Source organism: Mesoplodon densirostris, chromosome 10 (assembly GCF_025265405.1).
Source record: "Mesoplodon densirostris isolate mMesDen1 chromosome 10, mMesDen1 primary haplotype, whole genome shotgun sequence".
In the NCBI taxonomy this organism is placed as follows: Eukaryota; Metazoa; Chordata; class Mammalia; order Artiodactyla; family Ziphiidae; genus Mesoplodon; species Mesoplodon densirostris.
In genome coordinates this window covers 71641162-71665413 of record NC_082670.1, presented here as the reverse complement: position 1 = coordinate 71665413, position 24252 = coordinate 71641162, and the positions used below count along the sequence as shown (strand labels likewise).

Here is a 24252-nt window from a genome sequence, read left to right as displayed (position 1 = left end):
TTTGGCAACTAGACTGAAAATCTTCCAAAATTCTGTACAAATGTGTAATATACAAATATACACAAGGCTTTTGCCGAGAAAAGACAGCACAACAAATGACAGAGGTGGCTTTGGTGTTACATACCACCCTAGGGCATCTCAACACCCCCTAGGAATGCAAGGGGCTGATGGATCACAACATAGGCTACACGTGTAAAACACACTACAATTACACTATGTACACTGAAGTATAAAAGACCCACTGTCCCCTTGGCCAGCTCACAAGCCCTCTGGCAGGAAGGCAGGTCATTCATCAGATAACCCATACTAGGGGAACTCCTTTAAGTGGGAGAACCTTGCAGAATGAAGTGGTTTGCCCTAAAAACTATTAACAGCACAAGGCATGCCCTTAAACAGAAAGGTGGTCAGAGTGAATTCATGAGATGGAGCACTCCTTGTGCTCTCTGGAGCTCCTTGTCATCTCCCTCTCTCTCCCTCTCCCTCTCTCCCTCTCTCTCTCGCTCTCGCTCTCGCTCTCGCTCTCTCTCTCACTCTCTCTCTCTCTCTCTCATCCTCTCTGAGTCTCACTCCATCTCAGTGAACCGGGCAAACATGGCCTTCCGGACAGCATCTTTGTAGGAATCTGCACCAGACAGTCCGTATGCGCTGCCTTTGGCTCCTAGGCCAGCTCCTTTTAGCCGGACTTGAGCCTGGGGGGGATAAAACTGCTGTCAGCAGCTGGCAGGTAGGGTGTGGACGGCTCCCTCTCTTCCTTATCTAACCCACTCCCTACTGAGCTGGACCACCCTCTGGAAGACAGGAGAGGAAGTTTTAAATGAAGACATGGATTTCTATATTGGAGACCTGGAGTAGGTTTAAGGACTGAAGGGATCAAATAGGTAAGAGAGACAGGCAGATAGAACCCCACCCTCCCCTACTCCTATGCCTGTTCAGCAAGCATTGTAAGGGCCCCAAAGCACAAAGCATTGCACTGAAGCCCAGAGAAGGTCTGGTAATTTTGGGCACAGATCACAGCAGGACAGCTTGAAGTCAGCAGAACTCGCTTGCACAAATCAACAGTAAGAGTCTGACCTAAGCTATGTTGCCGGGTCAGAGAGGGAGCCATCACTGGCGGTGCTTTTGTCTAGAAGGCCAGTGGTTGAGGGCCTCTGCTTCTGAGCTCTGAGTAAAGGATTTCTGATCATGGATGGAAATCCTACTAAATTATAATTTGTTTTATACATAAGCAAAATCACTTAGAAATTAAAGCACAGTACCTTTCTAAAAATCCAATGTAATCTACACGGGTCTGAATTGGTATTAAGTTAGGGTTTGTTTATAACAAAGGACATAGAAAGACACAGCCCTTAGGAGAAGGTAGGTTTTACCCAAAGATGCCAAAAGACCAGAAAAATCAAGTAGGGTGTCACATCCATTCCTTCCAACTGACATCTTAAAAGGAGCGTGAAATATGGGAGGGCTGCAGAGAAGACAACTCCCACTGGGTCCTAGGTCCTCTGGGTGCTTCAATCTCATCTCTGGGATAAGCTTGCAAGCCACTGCTTACCTCAATGGGGGCTGTGATGCCTTGACACTTTCTTCCCAAACCCGAGCCTTCCCGCCAACCCATGGCCTGCAGCATCTTGTTGCCAATGTTACTGTGGTCAATGCCATCTTTGGTGGGCTGCTCGTAATTCCTGCCAGTGGCAAACACACAGTTACTTAAAAAGCCAGAGCCCCGGCTCACAAAGTGGAAAATGTGCACAACACATACACAGTGCCAGCATCAAACTGCTTCTTGCGCTTAGGTTCTGGAGGTTCTGGAATGCCGTACTTCTCCCGTCTTTCTGCAGCTCGATCCCGGTATTTCATCTATGTGGGAAAACAAACATGGTTAGAGATATTCAGACTTCCATCTGTAGCAGTCTCATGCACCCACACTTCAAGATTATCACCTCAAGTGCTTTCTTCATCTGGAGCTTGGCCTTTTAGAGTGCTCTCAAATACCACATGCCCTGTCTCCCTCGCTGCACTCAGTCATATCCCAAATGGCAGGTTTGTAGAGATGAACTGTGTATGGAACCTGGGGTAGAACTATGTTTCCAACAACCAGTTTTATTTAACGAGTCACCTCTTGTCAAGCTCTTCAACCAGCCTGCTGGGCGTGGGCACAGCTTGCCAAGGTCCTCGAGGGAGAGGAGGGCAGAGCTGCTGTACCCCCTCAGCATTTGGACAGGCCCACCTCCAGGGAGACAGAGCCAAGGAGACTTCCAGAGACCTGTTCTACAGTCCCTGGGGAGACGGCACCATAAACAGTGGAAAAAAACAGGAAAGCAAACGCCCTAACTACAGATACTATCTTGGGGTGAGAAATTTCAAGTAACTTGCTCACTGGTTCATCTCTAACCCATAGGCCTCTATTTGTATTTAAAACCCTGCCCAGCTGGCTCTCAACCTGCCTCGTCAACTACCAAATGACTGCCCATTAGTGGCCCCACAAGCTTCTCCTGCCCACTGCTTCCTTCCACATCACCTGCAATCATCTTGTGTCCTGCTGTTCCCTGGGCCTCATTTTAAGCTCCTCTCATTGTTCACAAAGGCTTCCCTGGCCAGGCCAAATGAGCTCACTCTCCCCTTGCTAAAATCCAGCATATTCACCAACTTGTGAGCAGCCTTGAGCACCCTGATTAAGGGTCAGTACAGGGCTCACAAAGCACAGAGTTGGGTCCAGTCTACATGAGCCACAATGGCCAGGTGACAGGTATGTGGCAAATCCTACCCTGCCCCTGGGACCTGAAACAAGTGCTACAAATAAAAGCCAAAGGCAGTTACCCCAAGACACTCTAGCAGCACAATGACCCCCATTCACCTCTCTCTCCCTCAGCTCCAAGGCTTCCAGCTCCTGCTCGCTCAGCCTGGATCGTCGGTAGATGTCCATGTTTTGCTATACGAGAGATTTTACAGACAGTAAGAATTCACACCTACCTAATTTGAGATATCACAACATTATCAGTTATCTATTATATTCTTTTTTTTTTTTTTTTTTTTTTTGCGGTACGCGGGCCTCTCCCGTTGTGGAGCACAGGCTCCAGACGCGCAGGCTCAGTAGCCATGGCTCATGGGCCCAGCCGCTCCACGGCATGTGGGATCTTCCCAGACCAGGGCACGAACCTGTGTCCCCTGCATCGGCAGGTGGACTCTCAACCACCGCGCCACCAGGGAAGCCCCAGTATCTATTATATTCTAAGAGTCAAAGCCCAACTCACTACACTACAGCATGAAAGCCAGAGCCCGGTGCATATGGAGCTGCCACAGTCCTTTCCACTCTATAATCTAGAACACACTATAATCAGGAGCAGCCTTCTAAAAGGCAATCATTTAATACAGGTATTTACTGAAACTTCACTACCGTCAGGGCACTCACAGCATCTTGCTGCCTCCCCTCCCTGCCTCAGATCAGCTCAGAGAAGCATGGCCACCTTGTGTAGGTCTGAGAGCTGCTGGTGCCTGACCAGGGCGTCTCTGTTTGGGAACTGGCGCCGGCAGAGCAGGCAGGCCATCTTCTTCCAGTCGGCCAGCTTTTCTTCTTCACTCTCAAGTCTCTCCACCAGCTCCTCTTCATTGTCACTGTCACCACTGTAAGCAGCAACCAGACCCCTCTAGGGACAAAAGGAGGGTGGGTCATTGGAAATGTACAACAGGAAGATAGCAATGGCTAAAAGTAATGCCTAATCCAAGCTGTGAGAGTACACCCATTACCCGTACTGAGTGGAGCAGCCAGGTCCTCCAGTGCTGGGCTCGAGAGCCTCCTGGCACCAACCCTCTTGGGGCCCCAAGAAGAGTTCCTGGATGGCTGTTCTCAAACTACTGACCATGTTTGAAAACCCCAAATACAACAGATCAGAGTAACGGCCCACCCACATTAGTATCTACCAATAAAATGTTTTTTTCTTGCCTTAATTTTCTCTTTCCAGTCTGTTAAAACTCTCTATTTACAAATGCAATAAAACTCAATTAACTGAGCTCAGGAATTTGGGCTTCATTCCCTGCTCCATCTCTCCAGCTCTCACACAGGGAAAGCTAAGTCCTGAACATGGATTCTATGTGCAGAAGCTGCTCCAAATACCCACTGACAGGGACCAATTAAGTAGAAATCACATTAGCCAAGATGGAGTCGAGTTTCAAAGTGAGACACAAAGCACAGATATGGTCTTTAAACTCTGGTGGTACTTCCTTACTTTGAGGGGATTCTCCTCGTCTCCATTTCGCACCAATTCGGGGATGAGCTGCTGCCTTTCTGCTAAGGCTCCCTGGGAAACAGAGAACAAGTCATAAGCCTCAAATTTTACCTAAGTTCCCCTCATGAAGTAAGGCCATTCCTGCTACTGTTACCTTCTTCTCAAAGAGAGCAAAGCCAGCATCTGCTGCAGCAGATTCTCTCCTTTCTTCTTCCCTCAAAGAATTGACAGGTTGAAAGCTGTTTTTAAAATTTTCTTTCTGCTTGTTTAAACTCTTAGCCCAGCGTTCCATGTCTTTGGCAATCTAAAGTCAAACAACAATCACAAAAAATACACTTAGGTAGAGGAACTTAGAAAACAGTCTCCTATGCCATGAAAACAAGCCATTATTGTAACAAACTGTAACAAAACCCCTTTTGCCCTTACTTTTATGAGATACTATATACAACCAAAGTCATTAAAGGTCTCAAAAGTCAATGTATTTTAAATTCCCTAAATAGTTTTTATGGATGGCCTCTATCAGCTTCCCGTTGAAGTTACCTGTATAAACAACTTTTCCTCCCTGGACTGAAGCTGGGACTCATGCAGGCTCCTGCACTATGCAGGCTGATTAATGACTCTTTTCTTCTTGCTGCTCCATCAGAGGGAACTCTTCAGTGAATTCTTCTAACCGTGGAAAGGCACAGGAAACCCCATACAGCCTTATACAACCTAAATCTCAGGGACTTCCCTGGTGGTCCAGTGGCTAAGACTCTGTGCTCCCAATGCAGGGGGCTCGGGTTCTATCCCTGGTCAGGGAACTAGATCCCTCATATGCCGCAACTAAAGACCCTGCATGCGGCAATGAAGATCCCGCGTACTGCAACTAAGACACGAGACAGCCAAATAAATAAATATTAAAAAAAAAAAAAAAGTCTTTGAGTCTTTCAGGATTTTTTTCCCCTAAGTACATAGGCAACTGACAGACAACATATGGTAACACTAAAAAATTGCAAAATGCTCTACAAACTTGATATAAATAAGATGTGTGGCCCCATTTTTTAAAGAATCCAAATAAAGCAGATATAAATGCCTCGCCCCCCTGCCCCCCGCCAAAAACATAAAAATTAAGCCCAATATCCCAGAGAGAAAGATGGGTCTGCTGGCTGGGTCATGATCTTACCTGCTGTGCTGTTTTGCTCTTGGGTTTCTCCTTCTTTTCCTTCCCCTCTTTTGCAGGAGGGAGGCCCGTCTGCTGGTGGGAGTTAGACTCTGCAGCCAGCACGTAAGTCTCCTTCTCTCCATCCCAGTACAGGTACTGCTGGGTTAAGGAATTGTAGTAGTACTGGGGAAAAAAATACCATTAATGCAGATTTCTGCTGTGTTGAACCATTAACTTAAAGGAGTATTTTGTCAAAAACCTGCATCAAAGTTGTTTTGTCAAAAAACCTAAATATAGGGCTTCCCTGGTGGCGCAGTGGTTGAGAATCTGCCTGCCAATGCAGGGGACATGGGTTCGAGCCCTGGTCTGGGAAGATCCCACATGCCGCAGAGCAACTGGGCCTGTGAGCCACAACTACTCAGCCTGCGCGTCTGGAACCTGTGCTCCGCAACAAGAGAGGCCGCGACAGTGAGAGGCCCGCACACCGCGATGAAGAGTGGCCCCCGCTCGCCGCAACTAGAGAAAGCCCTCGCACAGAAAGGAAGACCCAACGCAGCCAAATAAATAAAAAAACAAAAAAAACAAAAAAAAAAACAAAAAAAACCCTAAATATAAAAACAAAGCATGTTGCAGACTAGTAATATTTTCCGCGTAGAGAAGAGGTGCTGTACACCTTGGTGTAGGTGAGGATGATGAACCAGCCAAGAGGTGTGAAACCTCTTGGGCAAAAGTAGAGTGTAGTTTCTTTTTAAGAGTCTAGTTCCCATTAATTTAATCCCTGGGCCTGGAGGGCACCCAAAGAGAAATGCATCTGACTCCTTTCCATAGACAGACCATTTACACAAACCAAGTGGCCAGAACAGGTGGTTCAGGAGGAGCTTTTTCTCATACGTCCTCCATGACAACCACTTAACATCTCATTGTTGGGTTCAACCATACAGAACCCTGCCTGTGGACACCCAGGCAACCAAACAGGTTTGTAAGAGGCTAGCTCAGGAGCCTGGAAGGAGGTGACATGTGAAGGACCTTCATCTGAAATTTGTGGGGAGAACCACAACAGAGAATAGGTAGCAGTTATCTCTCCTCTTCTCTATTCTTCAATCACTCACTCTACCTGCTCAACAGGGACCCAGGAGAGACTGCTTGTTTTATCTCTTCCAGGGAAGGTGGTGCGGGTCAGACACAGGAGCCACAACTTCTATGGCCACCAAGAAGAATGGCCTGGGAAAGGTTAGACTTCACAAGCAAGAGCAGTGGAAGAACCATGCACAGGCTCAGCCTGCTTGGCACGTCCCACACAGCTTCACACCTGACTCTCAGAAACCACAAGCTCTCAATGCCAAGTTCCTGTTAAAAGCACTTATTTTTACTGTTCTATATATACATACAGCTCCTGGTCATAAATAGCTGTTTATTTTTGGAGTGTTAATGTTGCTTTTCCTCTTTAAAAGTTATACACACCACCAAAAATAAAATATCACTCCACACACCTGCTAATTTCTACTCTCAAAAATACAAAGGGTTGCTAAGTAAAAGAAGCCAGACACAAAAGGTCACATATCTGATTCCATTTACACAAAATGTCTAAAATAGGCAAATCCATAGAGACAGAAAGCAGACAGCAGTTGCTGGGGTGGGACGGGATTAGGAAGTGACTGCTTAATATATAGGGCATAGGGTCTCTTTTCAGGTTGATGAAAAGGTTCTATAATTAGATAGTGATGATGGTTGCACAACACTGTGAATATACCACTGAACTGAACACTCTAAATGGTTAAAATGGTGAATTTTATGTTACGTGAATTTTATCTCAATTAAAAAAAAGAATATATAGTAAGAAAAAAATCACAATTAAAATTTCTATCTAGGTCTTTACATGAAGGTTAACAGTCACCTATAAATTTTAACTTGACAAAATAATCCATGGTTTAGGAGTAAGAATAGTGGCTACGGGTGGGGTTACTGACCAAACAGCAACAGGCACCAGAGAATGTCCAGCGTGTTAGGAATGCTCTCGTTCTTATCTCAGTGCTGGTATATGTATGAACGCATATACATGTAAACATTCAAAGAACTGCAAGAACTGCACGTCAGTTTCATGCATTTTTCCATATGTACATTATACCTCAAAACATGTATTTTAACCCTTAAATTACCTGCGAGTTGGGGTCATAGTACAGCCCTGTTGTCGGATCATAGTAATATCCTGAAGATTCATCATACTGGTAAGTGGACGTGTCAGGCACTGCTGCAAAAAACAAAATCCAGCATACAGTCATTCCAGGTAAGAAACTGGCTTTACTTCAAATTCTAAGCCACTGAGATGCAGCAGGCCTTAATGGTCTTCTCTCACATCCCCAAGTGTCCCTCTGACACCCACAAAGGGAGAGGAACTCTTATTAAACAAAGACAACAACTAGGACCTTCCAACTATCAACAGCCCCATGAGGTTTGGCTTACCATATTTGGTACCAGGAACTACACCAGTGGGGGAAGCGGCTGGGGCCTGTGTACTTGTGCTAGTGCTAGGCTGTGCTTCCTCAGTCTGGAAAGAACAGCAGCTTCAATATAATTTCAACTGTAAAGTCTCTCAGAACTAAATCACTGCAATCATCCAGCAGGAAGGGCCCCCTGACAGACCCACTGTAGCAATGATCTAAGGCAATCCTTGAGCAAAACACATGTTGACAACTTTCTTCCTAAAGGTCAAGTTGAAGCATGCATAGTATAAATACACCCTGTTTGGAATCTTGCACTTAAAATACATACACAAAATTATTTTATTATCTAATAATATTTGACAGGGAACTGAGACTGGAATGTGTATTATTCAATCCTAGCTCATACAGCAGGAAAAGACAATACTAGTATGGCAACACAAAGCTTCCCCAACAGTCACCAGTTCTGTATCTAAAATGACAGGATTACCGGAGAGCCGGGTGGATTGGAGGTCTGATTATATAGCTGGGGACTCTGAGATACTACAGCCGCTGAGGTGGTGGTCACCGCTGTGCCTGATAATAAACACAGGAGTTAGAAGAGCCAACGCACTGAACTCTAAGCCAAACATCCTTATCTGTAATGCCCAACCTAACATCTTTGTATATGTCAGTTCTTAACAACCTAATTCCCAGTAAGTACTCTTGAACCTACAATATTTTCATTTTTATAATCCTCCTAGAATGTGACACACAAAGTCAAACATTCTGTATGATGGCTAAGAAGAAGGAAGAGAAGAAAGTCTCCATATCTGCTCTGGGGTTGAGAATAGATTTAACTGCCACACCTTTATAATTCTAGAACAAAAACTGAAGCATAAGCTTTTAGAGTGACCCTTCTGATTAATGTCTGGACACCAGACTGTAGGGCCACACCGTATCTGCTTACCTGACCCTACATGGTCACCCATGATTCCTAACAACACAGACAGGGAAAATATTGAATTCCAAGAATGAACACACTTCACATGGTCCCTAAGAGCTTCTTATCAGCTCCTGATGTACACAAGCAATCCCAATATTCCCCTAAGACCTTAGGCACATGGTGACAACCCTGAATGTGTCCTATCCCTAAGTTTTGCAGGAAAATGGCCCTCACAGATTTATTTGGGTCTAGTGAGAACATCTAGTTCTATCTCAATTGTATTTGCTTAAACAAAAATAAAGGGAATATGAAGTTTATTACCTGATGCAGATGATACATCAGATTCCAATCCTCCAGCCTGTTGCTGATAAAACTGTTGGTAATCCTGTGAGTACTGTAGAAGAGTCCACCATTAAAGCTGCTATTCTCAGACACACTCTGGAGACCAGAAGTTGGATGCTGGTCAAATCTACCTACCTGAGCATACTGGGCGTAGCCATCTTGGCCTGGCTGCAGGTAACTGTAGTCAACATTGCCTCCTTCGCCACTCTGAGACTACAGAATATCAAAAGAAGAGGAAACACAAACATCAAGTTTTTAAAATGTCCTTGGAGAGCTTCTAAGGCAAGCACCGCTGGAGAGGTTACTTCTGTGAATCTGGGCAACACCACCACACTACTTTGAGCAAAAAGATCCTCCATCTTACCTGGGTGGAAGACCACTGAGCGGCAGCAATGGCTGTACTAGCCACGGAGAAAGCACTGACCCGGTTACCATCTGGGAGGACCAAGTCTCTGAAACCACAATGATCCAATCATGTGATTCTATCTCAGTATGCCTCCAATCACTAACGCCACACTACCCAGAAAACAGCAATTCACTCCAGCCTTTGTTGGAAGGTCTCTAATGACAGCAAGGCCACATTTCAGATGAGGAAGGGTTCCCATGGGCAAAGCCCTAAGTGGGCAAGTGTCCCTGTAGAATTTCTATTCTCCTTTGTACCCTTCCATCTAATAAGGTGTCTGCTGGATGAGCAATGATACCAGAAAGGGGAAATTTATGTCGCTAGAATGAAGCTCTATATACGTGAAGCTGCATGTTGTTCTGGAAGTAAAGAATTATATCCAGATGGGTTTGCACCATCCTGAAGCAGTTTGCATAGCACTTATTCTCAACCCATCTGCCATGTCTCTCTTTGTCCTGCTCTGAAGTTTTCTGGCAACTGGTTATTGAGACAGGAGGGAATAAGCTCTAAGAAGACAACTGTATCCTTCCCAGCCAACCAGGAAGGATAGTGTCTCAATGTAGAGAACATGGGCTTTGAGTGCAGTTAGCAAAGCATCCCTGGACAAGCACGCAGATGCAGCGGTTTGAAGTAAGGACAATGAAGCCACTCACTTTCTGGCACTTTTTGCAAAATCAACCCCAATAGTTTTGCCATCAATTTTCAAAGGAGGATGGAGACTCTGTAGTATCTGAAGCAGCTGAGAAGCATCCTGAAGGAGAATGTGAAGAAAAACAATTCTGTCACGTAATTGAAAATCTCTACTACCTAGCCCAGTCAAAGAAATATTAAAAAAAGAACAGCAATTCATTCTTATTTGTGGATATGAAATCGTGAGGAAAAAATTAGCCCTCTTTCCTCCAGGACATGAAGGTATCCAGTATTATTAAAAGAGTAAATGCTAAAACAGTCTAAAACAAAGCATGATGGAAGGACGAAACTATGGCTCAACCTTCAGTTATCTACAGGTATATATGGTATTTTTACCACTTACTGAAGTCATCAGCCTGTAATTTAGCACTGTAATAACTGTCATTTCTTAAGTCTTGAACTTTGGGCTCCAGGAGCCTTACACACAGTATCACAATTGGATGAACCACATCTGCCTCTTAAATTTCAGTTTCTTTTAAAAGGAAAGATTCAATGAACATCTCACCATTGCAGAAGACAGCTGCACAAATGCGAAGCCTCTGTTCTGCTGGGTCTGTTTGTCTTTTATGAGGCGAATGTTATTGACAGCTAAGGATGCGTAGGGAGACAGCGCTGTCATGATGGAGTCCACCACAGTGTGTGGAGCTATGTTTCGAAGTATGATTGCTGCAGGTGAATGAGACAAATGACAGATACATGCATTCCCACCATCAGTGCTTTTCAAGGCAGGTTCAAATACAAACAAACAAATCCATTTGGGGAGGTTTCTAGCATATTTGACCCTTGAATGCAGGGGGATTGGGGGTGCTGACCCCACCCCCATCCCAGCCACGCAGTCAAAAATCTGTAGATAACTTTATAGTCAGCCCTATGTACTGGTAGTTCCACATCCCCAGATTCAACCAGAGGATAGTGTACTACTATAGCATTCATTGAAAAAGCCCACATTGTTCAAACCCATGTTGTTCAAGGGTCAACTGCATCTTTCACACTTTGACATGGAGAAGATTCTAAAAACCAATCTTCTATGAGGCAACCTGAAGCTACGGCTCCTCATTAAAAAATGGCAGGATGGGACTTCCCTGGTGGCGCAGTGGTTAAGAATCCGCCTGCCAAGGCAGGGGGCACGGGTCGAGCCCTGGTCCGGGAAGATCCCACATGCCGCGGAGCAACTAAGCCCATGCACCACAACTACTGAGCCTCCGCTCTAGAGCCCGCGAGCCACAAATGCTGAGCCTGCGTGCCAAAACTACTGAAGCCTGCATGCCTAGAGCCCGTGTTCTGCAGCAGAAGAGGCCACCGCAATAAGAAGCCTGCTCACCGCAACTAGAGAAAGCCCGTGCGCAGCAACGAAGACCCAGCGCCAGCCAAAAACAAATAAATAAAATAAATGCAAAATAAATAAATAAATAAATAATAAAAAAGGGTAGGAGAACAAAAACATCAAATGGAGGTCAATTTCCAACATAAAGGCCAAAAGATTACATTTGAACTTACTATCACAGTAGTAATCCACAGACTGAACTGATTCTGTGGTTCCAGGGGGCACTTCCTGTTCAGAGTCTACAAGAAAGGAAAGAAAGAGGAAGAATCAGTAACTGAAGACAAACAAACAACAAACCAATATAAAATATACATTGAAATACCAAAGTTTTAATTTTAAGTAAATGTAGCAGTTATTTTTTCTTTTTTAACCATTTGTGGCTATAGTAAAACCTCATTAATTTTGACATGAATTTTAAATGGGGAATGCAAAAATTGGGCCAGTGGAGGACTGACATTACCTCTATACTAAAGAAAAGCAGATGCAGAATGTAAACAAGGCGAGCAGACTTAATTTTGGAACATAAAAGAACTATTTGTCCTCTCACAATCATCAGCAGGATCTACCTAACCTAAGGTAAGAAGGTTTAAGGAAAATATATAGGTTACTTGTTTAAATGCCCTACAACCTGTACTTCTCCTTAGGTTCACAGACAATCCAATTAGTCAGGGTTTAATACATATTCCCAAACAGCTGAATCTGGGCTTACCAAACTTGTCTGCTCCACATCGGAAGCATTTTAGTCTTTTCCTGAAATTGTTAAGGCAGCACTGGAAAAAAAAAGTTTTATCTTGGTTATTTCTCACAGTAGGCCGGGCTTACTAGTAACAATGTGGGTTAGAGCAAGAGGGCCATGGGCAAGTCCCAGTGAGGAACAACAACAAAAAAAAGCAGAAAGTGATACCATGTATCCAAGATAAAGGGATATTAACCTAAAAATTTAGAATGCTTTTACTATGTGAATTCTCCCAAGAAAAACAAATTTTGATGTATTCTGAAGTAGAATTCCATTTTTATCAAGCTGGGGAAAAGTTTTAGTTCACCCCAAAATCTTACAGCAAGCCACTGGCAAAGTTCTCCCTTATAACAGAAGAGCACCATAAGGACTTCCCTGGTGGCGCAATGGTCAAGAATCCGCCTGCCAATGCAGGGGACATGGGTTTGAGCCCTGGTCCGGGAAGATCCCACATGTCACGGAGCAACTAAGCCCGTGTGCCACAACTACTGAGCCTGCGCTGTAGAGCTCGCGAGCTACAACTACTGAAGCCCATGTGTCTAGAGCCCATGCTCTGCAACAAGAGAAGGCACCACGATGAGAAGCCCGCGCACTGCAATGAAGAGCAGCCCCCATGCACAGCAACAAAGACCCAATGCAGTCAAATAATAATAGAAAAAAAAAAAGAGAGAAATTGCCAAAAGTTGAGAGCTCTAGAATTCAAGAAACCATAAAGTGAAATAAACTTAAAATCTTAATTGAAACACTGGGCTTAGAACCAGGATCTTAAACAAAATCTCTCATGTTTGAGGGATTCTGTCCTCTAATACCTACTCAGGAGGACCCAAGAAAGAAAGTACGAAAATCACCTTATGATAAAAGCTGGTGATTGTGTACTTACTCGTTTCCTTGTTTGGACAGTCAAACAAACAAATAGAAAACAACAAAACCCCAAAAAAGTTTTGTCTATTTGGGAAGAACGCATGCTTACCTTGTTACAAAGCCAATCTTCAAACTTAGGTCTGGGATTGCTATAATGCATTGCAATATGCTTTCCTTGAATCACCAGCTTTTTCTGTAAAAAAAAGAAGTAATTAGTTATTCCCATTGTGAGGAACATGTGTCCATTTTCCCAGGGCAGAGCACACTTCGGAAAAATCAGTGCTCTGGAATTAAATGGACAACATACGGGGAGGACCAACCACCGCCACCTATACTCTGCCCATCCAATCCTTCAGATAGGCAGTAAGAGAATGGGATGCGGAGTAAAGGTAAACGGAGTCAGGGAGTGCTGAGAAAGCTGCCACACACTAAACGCTGACATGCACCAGGCCGTGTCTCCAGCAGAGACAGAAGTCCTAACATTCATCATTGACAGGCTGCCTGAGAGTGACAGTCTATTTCAAAAAGCAGAAGACACAACTCTCCCAGTTCTGAGGTTGTCTCCTACTTTAGCCCTTAGCATGGTGTCCTTGGGCTTCGCTTCACTTTTTCCCCAGTCCCCCATCCTTACGCAAAGTGAAAGCCTTTACATTTCCCCTTCCCTCAAATTCCTGCTTCAGGATGTGTCCTCTGGGGGACGATGGGAGGGAAACTCATTTTTAAAGGGAATCTGGTTACAATTTTCTCAGGAGGAACTAGTCTGAATGCCATCGACTCTAAAACAGCTAAATGAGATTTCTTCCTGCCAAGTGCAACCACGTGATGTCCTGACGTGTTTTTCACTGAAATAGATGGTACTCTCCTTCAAGATGAGTAACCAGGAGGCCAATGAAGTTTCTTCAGGGGGTTAGGAAAAGATTGTAAATGTTCATATACCACCTCATCCTTCAAGTCAACCATGTGACTAAAAAGGACTTAATTTTCAAAGGTCAAAACTCCAAGCTGAATCAGTCTACCAAGAGTATACCCAGCACCTGCCCCCAAAGAGCCTTCATTTAACAGGCACATATTTTCTTTTTCTTTTTTTGCGGGGGAGGGGAAGGGAGCAGGATGTTCTGACACTGTCAGAACAGATTTAAGTAGGAGGTTAGATATCCAAATTTTTTTTAAAGGAGTCTAACCCCTCTAAACATACATACTGTTGAGTAATTTGGTTCTTGCAAATCCTGGAAGAGTTAAGACATGCTGTGAATGTTGTCTCTGCAATATCTAAAGACAAGACTGCATGTCTGGCCAAGAGGGAAAGAGCTGAAGGCCATCCACTCACTGTGTTGTAAAGAAGCAAAAATAAAGAAGCTGGGAGATATGTCAACAGATCATCCCACTAGGAGGGATGTGTGCTGGGGGAGACTCCAAACTATCACTGAGTCCCTAATCCTACTGGCCTTTTATTTCTGGAGTGAATTTGAACTGTAATGAAATATTACACATTAACATAGCTTTGTATACATTAAAATTGTGGAGATTTTTAAGTGTCTTACAGGTTTTAATTTCCTAGGAGTTTTAAACTCCCAAGCAAGTCATTCTGATACATCTACCATATTAAAAGATGCTGTCATGTAAAGAAAGCAGATTCACATGAAGCTTGTGTATGTCCTGAATTTTATTAGGATGGTGTCCATGGTATGAAATGAATGAAGATCTACCATTATAAGATCAGGCTGTCACCTCTGGGTTAAAGAAATGAGAGGCTTAAAAATCTAACAAGTCAATCAAAATGATACCCTCATTAGTGAGTCTTATTATAAATGATAATAAATCATCAAAGAATATAACTCGTATTTATGAGTGACAAATCATAAAATGCTGCAGAGAAACAACATAATGAGTTAAGCAGACTTCCCAGAATGCACTTGGTTAAGGCATTCAATACTGTGCTTTGGAGTTCTGGCAAAAAAACGTTATTTAAGTGCCAAGCACTGAACATTATCTTGACAAACTGTAGAACACTTCAGTTAATGCTTCTTAAAGAATCATCAATGATTTGCTTTGAACAGACTATAAAAGGCATTCTCAGGGAGATTAGAATGTCAATGCCACTCTTAACTAGATCAGACAGCAGCAGGACACCAGCTCCCAGGCTAATCTCATCAGACTTATTGTTCAGAAATTCCACTAGGTGCTTATATAGTCCTTGAAGACCCATGTGAGCAGTTACGCCTCCAGGAGGCTTGCAGTCTCCAAGCGAAATAAAAAATTACTCACAAAATGCCTGTAGCAGACTTCAATTATATTCTCTTCACTGTCAAATCGAGAGTTGGATAATCTAAGATTACTCTCAATGGACATAATAGGAATATAATCAGGTAAGGAAAAGGGGAATATTAAAGATGTCTTGATAACTACCAGACAAATATTCAGTGGTTAACAAGGCCCTGCCAGGTAGCCATGTTTAAAGGCAGAGCAAATTCTGCAATGTAGTGCTTGGTACTGTATTTATTCTAGTAACAGCAATTTTAATATATACAAAGCTTTTCTTTTTTTAAAGTCACTCCTTTGGAACAAACCACTCCTTCAACCTTTTTTTTTTTAAATTGTACAGACTTGTTCCATTTTCATGAATATCTAGACTTGGTGAGTGAAGCAACCTGATTGGCTTCCATCCAGCTGGTAGCATCTTGCAAGTGATAAAACTCCACGAAGGCGAAACCACGGCTTACACCTAGAGACAGCATTCAGATATAGACGGGATACTCGTGTTAGTCAGTTCCTTTATAACAGGTGAATCTCTCTCCCACTGCTTCAACACTGCGTGACAAAGCCAATTGGGAAGCAGCTTTACAAATGTGACTTGACTTGGGGATCTTCTTGATACTTTGCCATGGCAAGGAACCAAGCCGCCTGAACTAAATGCCACTCGATTTGATTCCACGCTTAAAAAGTAACCATGCAACCGACTACAAACAGTCAAACAAGGAGTTTATAAATCACTACTTACCGAAGGGAAAAAAAAGCCCCTAAAAACAAAGTTTTTAAAAAGGTCCTCAGATGCTTTCTAACATCGTTTTCAAACAGTCACATTCCTTAGCCATGGCAAACCTTTCATTCTGAATTCATGTGCTTGAAGACTGGGGATATCAGGATGTTCTTTAGGGACTGAGGTGGGAATGGGGAAGAGAACCAGAACAGCAGGAACTAAGCAAGCTCTCACCTGTTTTCCTCTTCATCAGCCTCACATCCGCAGGCTGAGGGCCTTCAAAGGATTCCATCATTTCTCGAATCTGCACAGACAGGGTTTTACACATTTATAGTTAAAGCTTTAGCCACAAACTATTCCACACTAAAGAGAGGTCAAAGGCTAGGGATTACATTAACTGCCTAATTTAGCCAAGCTTTTAACTTCTATCATCAAAATGTAATTATTCTAAAAATAGAATAAAAGGAGGAACACTTCTCATAGAAACTGATGTACTGTAACAGCTTTGAAGGCATTCTTTATATGCTGACTGGGAATTTCCTCAGGCACAATTATTTATGTTGTGATACACAGTCTTGCTCATGGTATGCTGTCCCTCAAGCCTCCCTCCTTTAGTCTAATCTTGTTGTTCTTTGTACTAAAGGACCAGAGAGAAAGATGAGATTTAATAAATGCAGAAGATATGTCACTGTCTTCTGAAGTACGCAACCAAGTATCAATGCCAAAAAATGAGGAACTCCCTTAAGATAAATATTTTTTGCACAATATCTTAAAGAAATACCTTCCTTACATTTACATTAATGGTGAAAATTAACAAAGCTCATAACGTTCTTCGGCTCCTAGTAAATCAAAGTAAACATTAATTTGGCCTGAAGAAAGACTTCTGGCTGGTAGGTTTGTTATTGATGTCAGATCAAACCCTTACAGCAAAAGGCAAAATACATTAATAAATACATTAGTCTCTTTACCAATCATACCAGGCAGCGATACTCCCAGGGAGAAAACCAGGGCCAAATTTGTGAAAAAGAGATTCTTAGTGGCCTCCACTTTCCATAATTACGTGTAAAGGCTGCCGGATTATATATAGTCAATCCTCCACTTTCCATAATTACGTGTAAAGGCTGCCGGATTATATATAGTCAATCCTCATTATTTGGGGATTCAGCACTTGTGGATTTGCCTACGCATTAAAATTCGTTAACTCCAAATCAATATTGTAGTGCTTTCATGGCCATTTGCAGACGTGTGCAGAGTAGTAAAAAATTTGAGTCACCTGATGTATGTGTTCCCGGCAGAGGTGATGCTCTGCCTTGTTTCAGCTTTCATACTGTAAACAAGTGTCCTACTCATAATCTGTTTAATGCCAAGTTTTTCACATTTTTGTACTTTTTGTTGGTGATTTCACTGTTTAAAATGGCTCTCCAAGTGCAGTGCTGACATGCTGTCTAGTGTTCCTAATGCAAGAAGGAAGGCTGTGATGTCCCTTACAGGGAAAATATATTAGAAAAGCTTCATTCAGACATAAGTTACAGTGCTATTGGCTGTGAGTTCAATGCTAATGAATCAACAGTATATATTAAATAAGGCACCTCTAAACAGAAATACACGCGAAACAAGGTCATATATTGATCGGTTAATGAAAATCTTGTGACCAGAGGCTCACAGGAACCTAACTTTGTATTTCCCCTAAAAGCATGGTTCCGTACCCCAAGTGCCTTTATAGACTGCAACTACCACAAATATAAGGAAAATCGACTATTTTTTCACAAAGAGTATGTATGAGAAGTGCTACACTGAGCCAGAGCCAACCACCTGACTCAAGTTCATGCTTGGTAACACAGTAAGTAAAAAATCAGTCACCAGAGTAACTAAAAACAGTTTCGATAAAAGTAGCAATACAGTAACATACATAGTAACATAATTAACTAAAGACAGTTACTCTAAGAGTTCATATGTCAGTGGGGGACTAAAATAAAATGACAATACTGAAAGTGATAAACTGAAATTCAGGAGAAGATTAAATACTATAATTTTAAACTGTTTTAAAGATCCCAATAAGCAAATTTTCTACAAATACTGCACAAAATTTGGCAACCTCAGAAAGTCTACTTTGAAAACCTGCCTTCTTAAGGTAAGCACTTCTAGTTCTCTGAGAAGCCTGAAATAAATAAGCATTTCAATCTTGTTTCATTACCAGAAGGGAGTGCCCCCAGAGTCAGCTAAGGCATTGCTCTCCCCATGCCACCCACTTCTTCTGCACGCTCCCAGGGCCACAGGCCTAAAAGACTCAAGGGGACAGTATGATCAACAAGTAAACTTTCCTCGACTGACTCCTGCAAGATTTCTTGTTATCCCCTCCTCCCCTACTCCACATGCTCATGGCTGCTGCTACCTGAGCTCAGCTCTGCTGTCTTTCAACCCCCTACCATTCTAACCTACATAGCTTTTGTTACCAGGTAAAAACCTCAGTAGCTTTCTTTTATACTTAGCTGGGCTTTCAAAGACTCCATCACTGGCCCCCAAAGCACCTTCCCATCCACCTCTCTCCTGCCAGAAGCCTTTGATTTCAGTCAAATCAAGCTGATTTGGGCCAGTCCACATCTTATCCTCAGTTCTCCACCAGACCAAAACATTTCTATCCCCCAAGAATCAGCTCCACTAAAATCTCCCTGGAGCTCTTCCTTGCCCTCGACCAGTTAACTCAGCTCCCTTAAAGAATCCTCTAGAGTTACTCCACAGAACCACTTTCAACAGGACCTCTTCCAATGCCTATCCCTTTCTACTCTGCATTGTCTTCATTATCTGCTGACCTCAGCTATTCATCCTTAAGCTTTTATGAGGCAGGATCCATGGTTCTGCATCACTATAGCATAGCAGTACACAGTGTAGCAAGTGTGCTGTGGATCACAAATACCCACTATTAATTCTAACATCCCATCTCACATTTGTCACTTCCAATGTTTAGAAGACCAAGGCTGTGTGAACTCAGTACTTATCTTTAGCTCTAAAATTCACTAAACATTAGTCAGAATATTACTCTGAATACTCCAAGACAATAGATACTGGCATAATGCATGTTTTATAAATGTATTTCAAAACATCACATTCATTTCACAAACAACATTGGCTGAGCAGCCTCCTGCATTCAAGGGTTGGGGATACACTTAAGAAATTCCAGCTAGTAGGTCAAGAAAGGCTTCAGGGACTTCCCTGGTGGTTCAGTGGTTAAGACTCCATAGCTATTAGAAAGAAAGAAAGGAAGGAAGGAAGGAAGGAAGGAAGGGAGAAAGAAAGGAAGAAAGGAAGGAAGGAAGGAAGGAAGGAAGGAAGGAAGGAAGGAAGGAAGGAAGGAAGAAAGAAAGAAAGGCTTCAAGGAGAAAAAAAGGGCACACTGGTAGAACAATGGACATGTCCAAAATGGCCTGCAGCAGAAGCAAGTGGTGGATGTGGCTGGAAGGAATGCGTGTGGGTCAGAGATACCACTGGAAATCAGGCAGTGCCCAGTACACCAAGGCCATAGTTGACCAGTCTGAGAAGTGGGGAGCCAGGCTTTTCTACAGGCTTTTCAAAAGTTTCAAATGGATAATATAATTTCCATTGAATCAAAGGATGGCCAAATCATAAAATGTTCTTACAGATACATCCTAAGTAAGTAACCAATTCAATAAAAACGTACTGGCTACCTTCTAATAGCTATTACTGAAGGAATAAGAACTGCTCCCTGTAGTTCTTCTGAAAACTCTACATTGAGCTTCAAAGCCTAAATACAAATGATAATCTATCTGTGAACCAAGTTGAGAGAACTCCACCCTAATTACAGAAATGTATTTCACTAGATATTAGCTTGAGATATAGTAACACAAGAAAATAATGGTAGAAGCTCAAAGTTCACTGTGCCTATTGGATTGCTCATTAGAACTGTTGGTTCTCCTTACATCGCTCTCCGTGATGGTGATGGGAAGGCCGCGAAGCATGATGGTCTTGCTCTCCCTCTCATCACTGATGTCATGCCTATAGTCATGCTCGCCATAGTCACCATCTGAATGGTAGCCATCTTCGGATCGGTCACTGTTCCTTCTTTCACGTTCTCTCTGATTTACAATAAAGAAAATTGTAATTCAAACCACACTGGGCTTATTTATACTCTTTGATCCAGTCTCTCCGCTTGTAGTAATTTATCTTTAGGAATAGAGATAATACAAGAACTCCATGATGATGTTCACTGCAGTGTCTTCTAAAACAGCATAAAACAAAAACAAAAACAAGAACAGAAACCCCCAAACCTGGCAACAATCATTTAGTTCAGGAAGAATGGTTTAACAACTCACCAAACAGTGTAACAACACACAATGAAACACTATTACCTGTTAAAATAAGATGATTATATGCATAAGAAAAAAAAACAGTGCAAAATTATGTGGGCTGCACAATTACTGCTAAACAAAGCTAATGCATATGGAAAGAAATGTGAAAAAAGCTATGCTACAATGTTAAACTACAACTTTTAGAAACACCATCTGAGGCAAAGGGATGGTATATAATTATGCCCCAATTGTCTCATCTTTAATTTTTTTTTTTTTGCGGTACGCGGGCCTCTCACTGTTGTGGCCTCTCCCGTTGTGGAGCACAGGCTCCGGACGCGCAGGCTCAGCGGCCATGGCTCACAGGCCTAGCTGCTCTGCGGCATGTGGGATCTTCCCAGACTGGGGCACGAACCTGTGTCCCCTGCATCGGCAGGCGGACTCTCAACCACTGCGCCACCAGGGAAGCCCCAATTGTCTCATCTTTAAAATGAGAATAACACCTACCTTATAAGGTTGTAGTGAGACCTGAATGAGTTCATGTAAGTCAAGTGCTCAAAAGAGTGCCTGGTGCATAGTGAGCCCTAAGTAAACCCTGGCCAGTATTTCTATGACTACAGGGCTCAGTCTGTCTTTGAGGGTTATAGTCGACTCAAATTTCAGAATAATAAAGAGTTTGAATATAATACTCCTCTTGAGAGATTTCCACACTTGGTATACTTATTTCAAGAATCTTGGGCCTCCCTGGTGGCGCAGTGGTTAAGAGTCCGCCTGCCGATGCAGGGGATACGGGTTCGTGCCCCGGTCTGGGAGGATCCCATATGCCGCGGAGCGGCTGGGCCCGTGAGCCATGGCCGCTGGGCCTGCGCGTCCGGAGCCTGTGCTCCGCAACGGGAGAGGCCACAACAGTGAGAGGCCCGCATACCGCAAAAAAAAAAAAAAAAAAAAAAAAAAAAAGAATCTTGGAGGTTCTGTGCATATAATTCATAATTCTAACAACTCTATAAACAGTTGTTGGCCACTCACCTCTGGACTGTCATAGTCTCGGTAGTCATCATATCTATCACCCCTCCGATCATCACTAGATCTTTTGTAATCTGAGTCCCTCCTCCTGCTTCTGGATTCACGCTCATCACGATCATCCCTGTCTATGATGGACCCGTATCTTCCACTGCGTTCTGTTCTACTCACTCTGCCACGGAAAATAATTTTCATTTACTCTTCAGTAAATCACATTTTGTCCCTTTAGAAAACATGGTTGAAAAAACACACAACCCACATCTCAGTTCATAAGATATCCAACTAGTTCAGTGTATCCCTTAAAATTTATCACCAAATTCCAATTTACAAAGACAATAACTGGGAAAACAGCTATATCCTTAAGTACAAAGGTAGTTTTCAGGAATTCATACTAAATGTAAAAATATAGCTATCAAATGTATGGGTTTAATATTTTTGAGAGAGTCAGGCTGCCCAAGTTCATCCTGCATTTTCCCAAGCCTGTGGCCTACACATCACTCCTTTCATCCCTGATTTCAGATCTTAGTGATCAATCTATACTGGAAGAATGTAATTATAGTTGTTCCCGCCAGGGACTGGTTCCAGGACCTGCTGCAGATACCAAAACCCATGGATGCTCAAGTCCCACAGTTAGCCCTCTGGTATACACAGTTCTGCATCTGCAGATTCAACCAGCCACGGATCATGTAGTACTGTATTTATTGAAGAAAATCTGCCTATAAGTGGACCTGCAAAATTCAAATCCATGTTGTTCAGGGGTCAACTGTATTAGCATTTCACTCAATTACAAAGGAGGACATGCCCTGATTCATCCACTCTGAAGGGTATCTCACTACTGAGAAATGGACCAACAAACTGGATAACCTGTCTTTTTTCCCCATTAGGCAGTTAACCAAGTTCATTTGTTAGATATAACTAGCACCATCAGAGAACATTATTTCCTATAACATCTGATCGATTTTGACTGATTGGCTGTGTTGGGTCTTCATTGCTGTGCGCGGGTTTTCTCTAGTTGCGGTGAGCGGAGGCCACTTCTTGCTGTGGAGCGAGGGCCTTTCACTGCAGTGGCTTCTCTTGTTGCAGAGCACGGGCTCCAGGTGCATGGGCTTCAGTAGTTGTGGCTCACGGGCTCTAGAGCACAGGCTCAGCAGCTGTACACGGGCCTAGTTGCTCCATAGCATGTGGGATCTTCCCGGACCAGGGCTCGAACCCGTGTCCCCTGCATTGGCGGGCAGACTCCTAACCGCTGCAGCACCAGGGAAACCCCTGATTTATTTTTGATTACTGAGCAGCACTGGGCTTCACAGGAAAACCTAATGACAAAAGGCTTAAACCCATTTGACCACAGATATAAACAGTTCTTTCATAAATTGTTTACCAGGTTCATAAAACTACTATGTAAGGACAAGACAAAGAGAAAGCTTATAAGCGCCTCATTTAGAGTATACAAATTTCATAAAAAGAAACAAATGAAACAAGTAGTCTAGGACTATTTCAAAATGTTAAGTATGTAGATGAGAGACCCTAAAACGGTAAATGTTAATTTATTTGGAACCAGACTACTGACAAAGCATTAAAACAATGATATCATGTGACATGAACACTTCATGAGTCCCAGTGCGCCATCAATTTGATCTATCACTGCGACTGGACTCAATATTAAGGAGGCAGCTGGATGAATAAATAAAGGTTGTATGTTTAAATCAAATGGTTTGAGTTGGAGAATCCACAGATGACACAGGAGTCAAATGCTCTCATCTTAATTCTTTATTAATTTTTTAGCGGTTTTTCTTTCTTCTTCTTTTTTTTAAAAAAATGTAACCCATGGTCCAAAGCTTCTCAGCTCTCTAAATCTGGATCATCTTGTCATGGAGGTGACAATAACGAGAACTGGCATTCACTGATTGCTTTCTACAGCCCAGGTACTGTGCAAAGTGACAGACAGTATGATCTCCTAGCTTCTTCCAGAGGCTGTTTGTTATCCACACCAGGAACCCTCATGACTTACTATTCCACCCAGCCCTCCTTTGCCTAATTCTTTCTTACCCTTCAGGCTTCACCTTAGAGAATACTTTCTCCAGGAAGCTTTCCTGGCCGTTTCCAAGAAAACACATGTTCCTAAGTGTTCTAACAGCACCCTCAACTTCTTTTACCATAGCACAGTTCACACAGTATTTTAATTATCTCATTAAACTGTGTGCTTGTGAGAGCAGGTATCATGAAAGTGCTCACAGCAATGCCGGATACAAAACAGACACTCAAATATTTGTCTGATAAACAATTTTTAACAAATAGCTCAGTCCCCATTGAAATGCTGAGATCAAAGGCATGTAACAGTAATAACTTACCGTTTGTCTGAACCCATTGTCCTGCTGAAGATCTAGCACACTGCTCCAAAAGGTTCAAATTTTGTTTTTCCTAGGAGACAAAAGAGATAGGTTGCTGCAAATCTGAGAGATCACGTAAGTCAACTGTTCCATAGCTGTTATACTACTGAGACTGGAATTTCATTAAACCATTAACAGTGATTATCTAAAGTTGGGGGGGTGGGGAGGGAAGTGGGGACCAACTGTCAACATTAAAATCAAGCTAACATTTTGCTAACAGTGAACATAGCAGGAAGGCGAAGCACAGTGAAAAATATTAGATTCCACATTCAATAATAAACCCATAAAAGGATACGAGCAGAAGGTTCCTTCCCTGCTGCTGCTGTAGGATTACAAAGCAAAAAGGGCACAGCTGCAATCAGCTCCCTGTGTTCTGAATCAAAGCAACTCCATTGGGATAGCTGACCATTAAAACATTAATCAAAGTGTCTGTATTAATACAAGGAGCGAAACGAAATTCAAAAATTACTTATGAAAAGCTTAAAACCTT

General features: G+C 42.8%; 1 protein-coding gene across 3 annotated transcripts; it reads right to left on the bottom strand.

Moving 5' to 3' along the window:
* On the bottom strand, positions 1 to 23793 carry RBM5 (RNA binding motif protein 5). 3 transcript variants are annotated; one of them, XM_060109237.1, is made up of 24 exons: positions 23724 to 23793; positions 21382 to 21547; positions 19990 to 20145; positions 16289 to 16358; positions 15726 to 15799; positions 13187 to 13270; positions 12190 to 12250; positions 11654 to 11719; positions 10662 to 10822; positions 10120 to 10217; positions 9428 to 9515; positions 9199 to 9276; positions 9043 to 9115; positions 8287 to 8372; positions 7819 to 7903; positions 7515 to 7606; positions 5380 to 5541; positions 4372 to 4521; positions 4218 to 4289; positions 3459 to 3638; positions 2849 to 2923; positions 1754 to 1851; positions 1547 to 1676; positions 1 to 689 (listed from the first exon to the last, which is right to left on the bottom strand). In XM_060109237.1, exons 1-24 carry the CDS (start codon positions 23738 to 23740, stop codon positions 564 to 566), a joined length of 2448 nt encoding a protein of 815 aa, XP_059965220.1. In that variant the 5' UTR covers positions 23741 to 23793; the 3' UTR covers positions 1 to 563. The 3 variants fall into 3 exon arrangements, with proteins under 3 accessions (XP_059965220.1, XP_059965221.1, XP_059965222.1); XM_060109238.1 differs by having other exon boundaries at positions 7515 to 7603; XM_060109239.1 differs by lacking the exon at positions 1 to 689 and having other exon boundaries at positions 1586 to 1676; positions 2812 to 2923.
* Between the last annotated feature and the right edge of the window lie 459 nt (positions 23794 to 24252).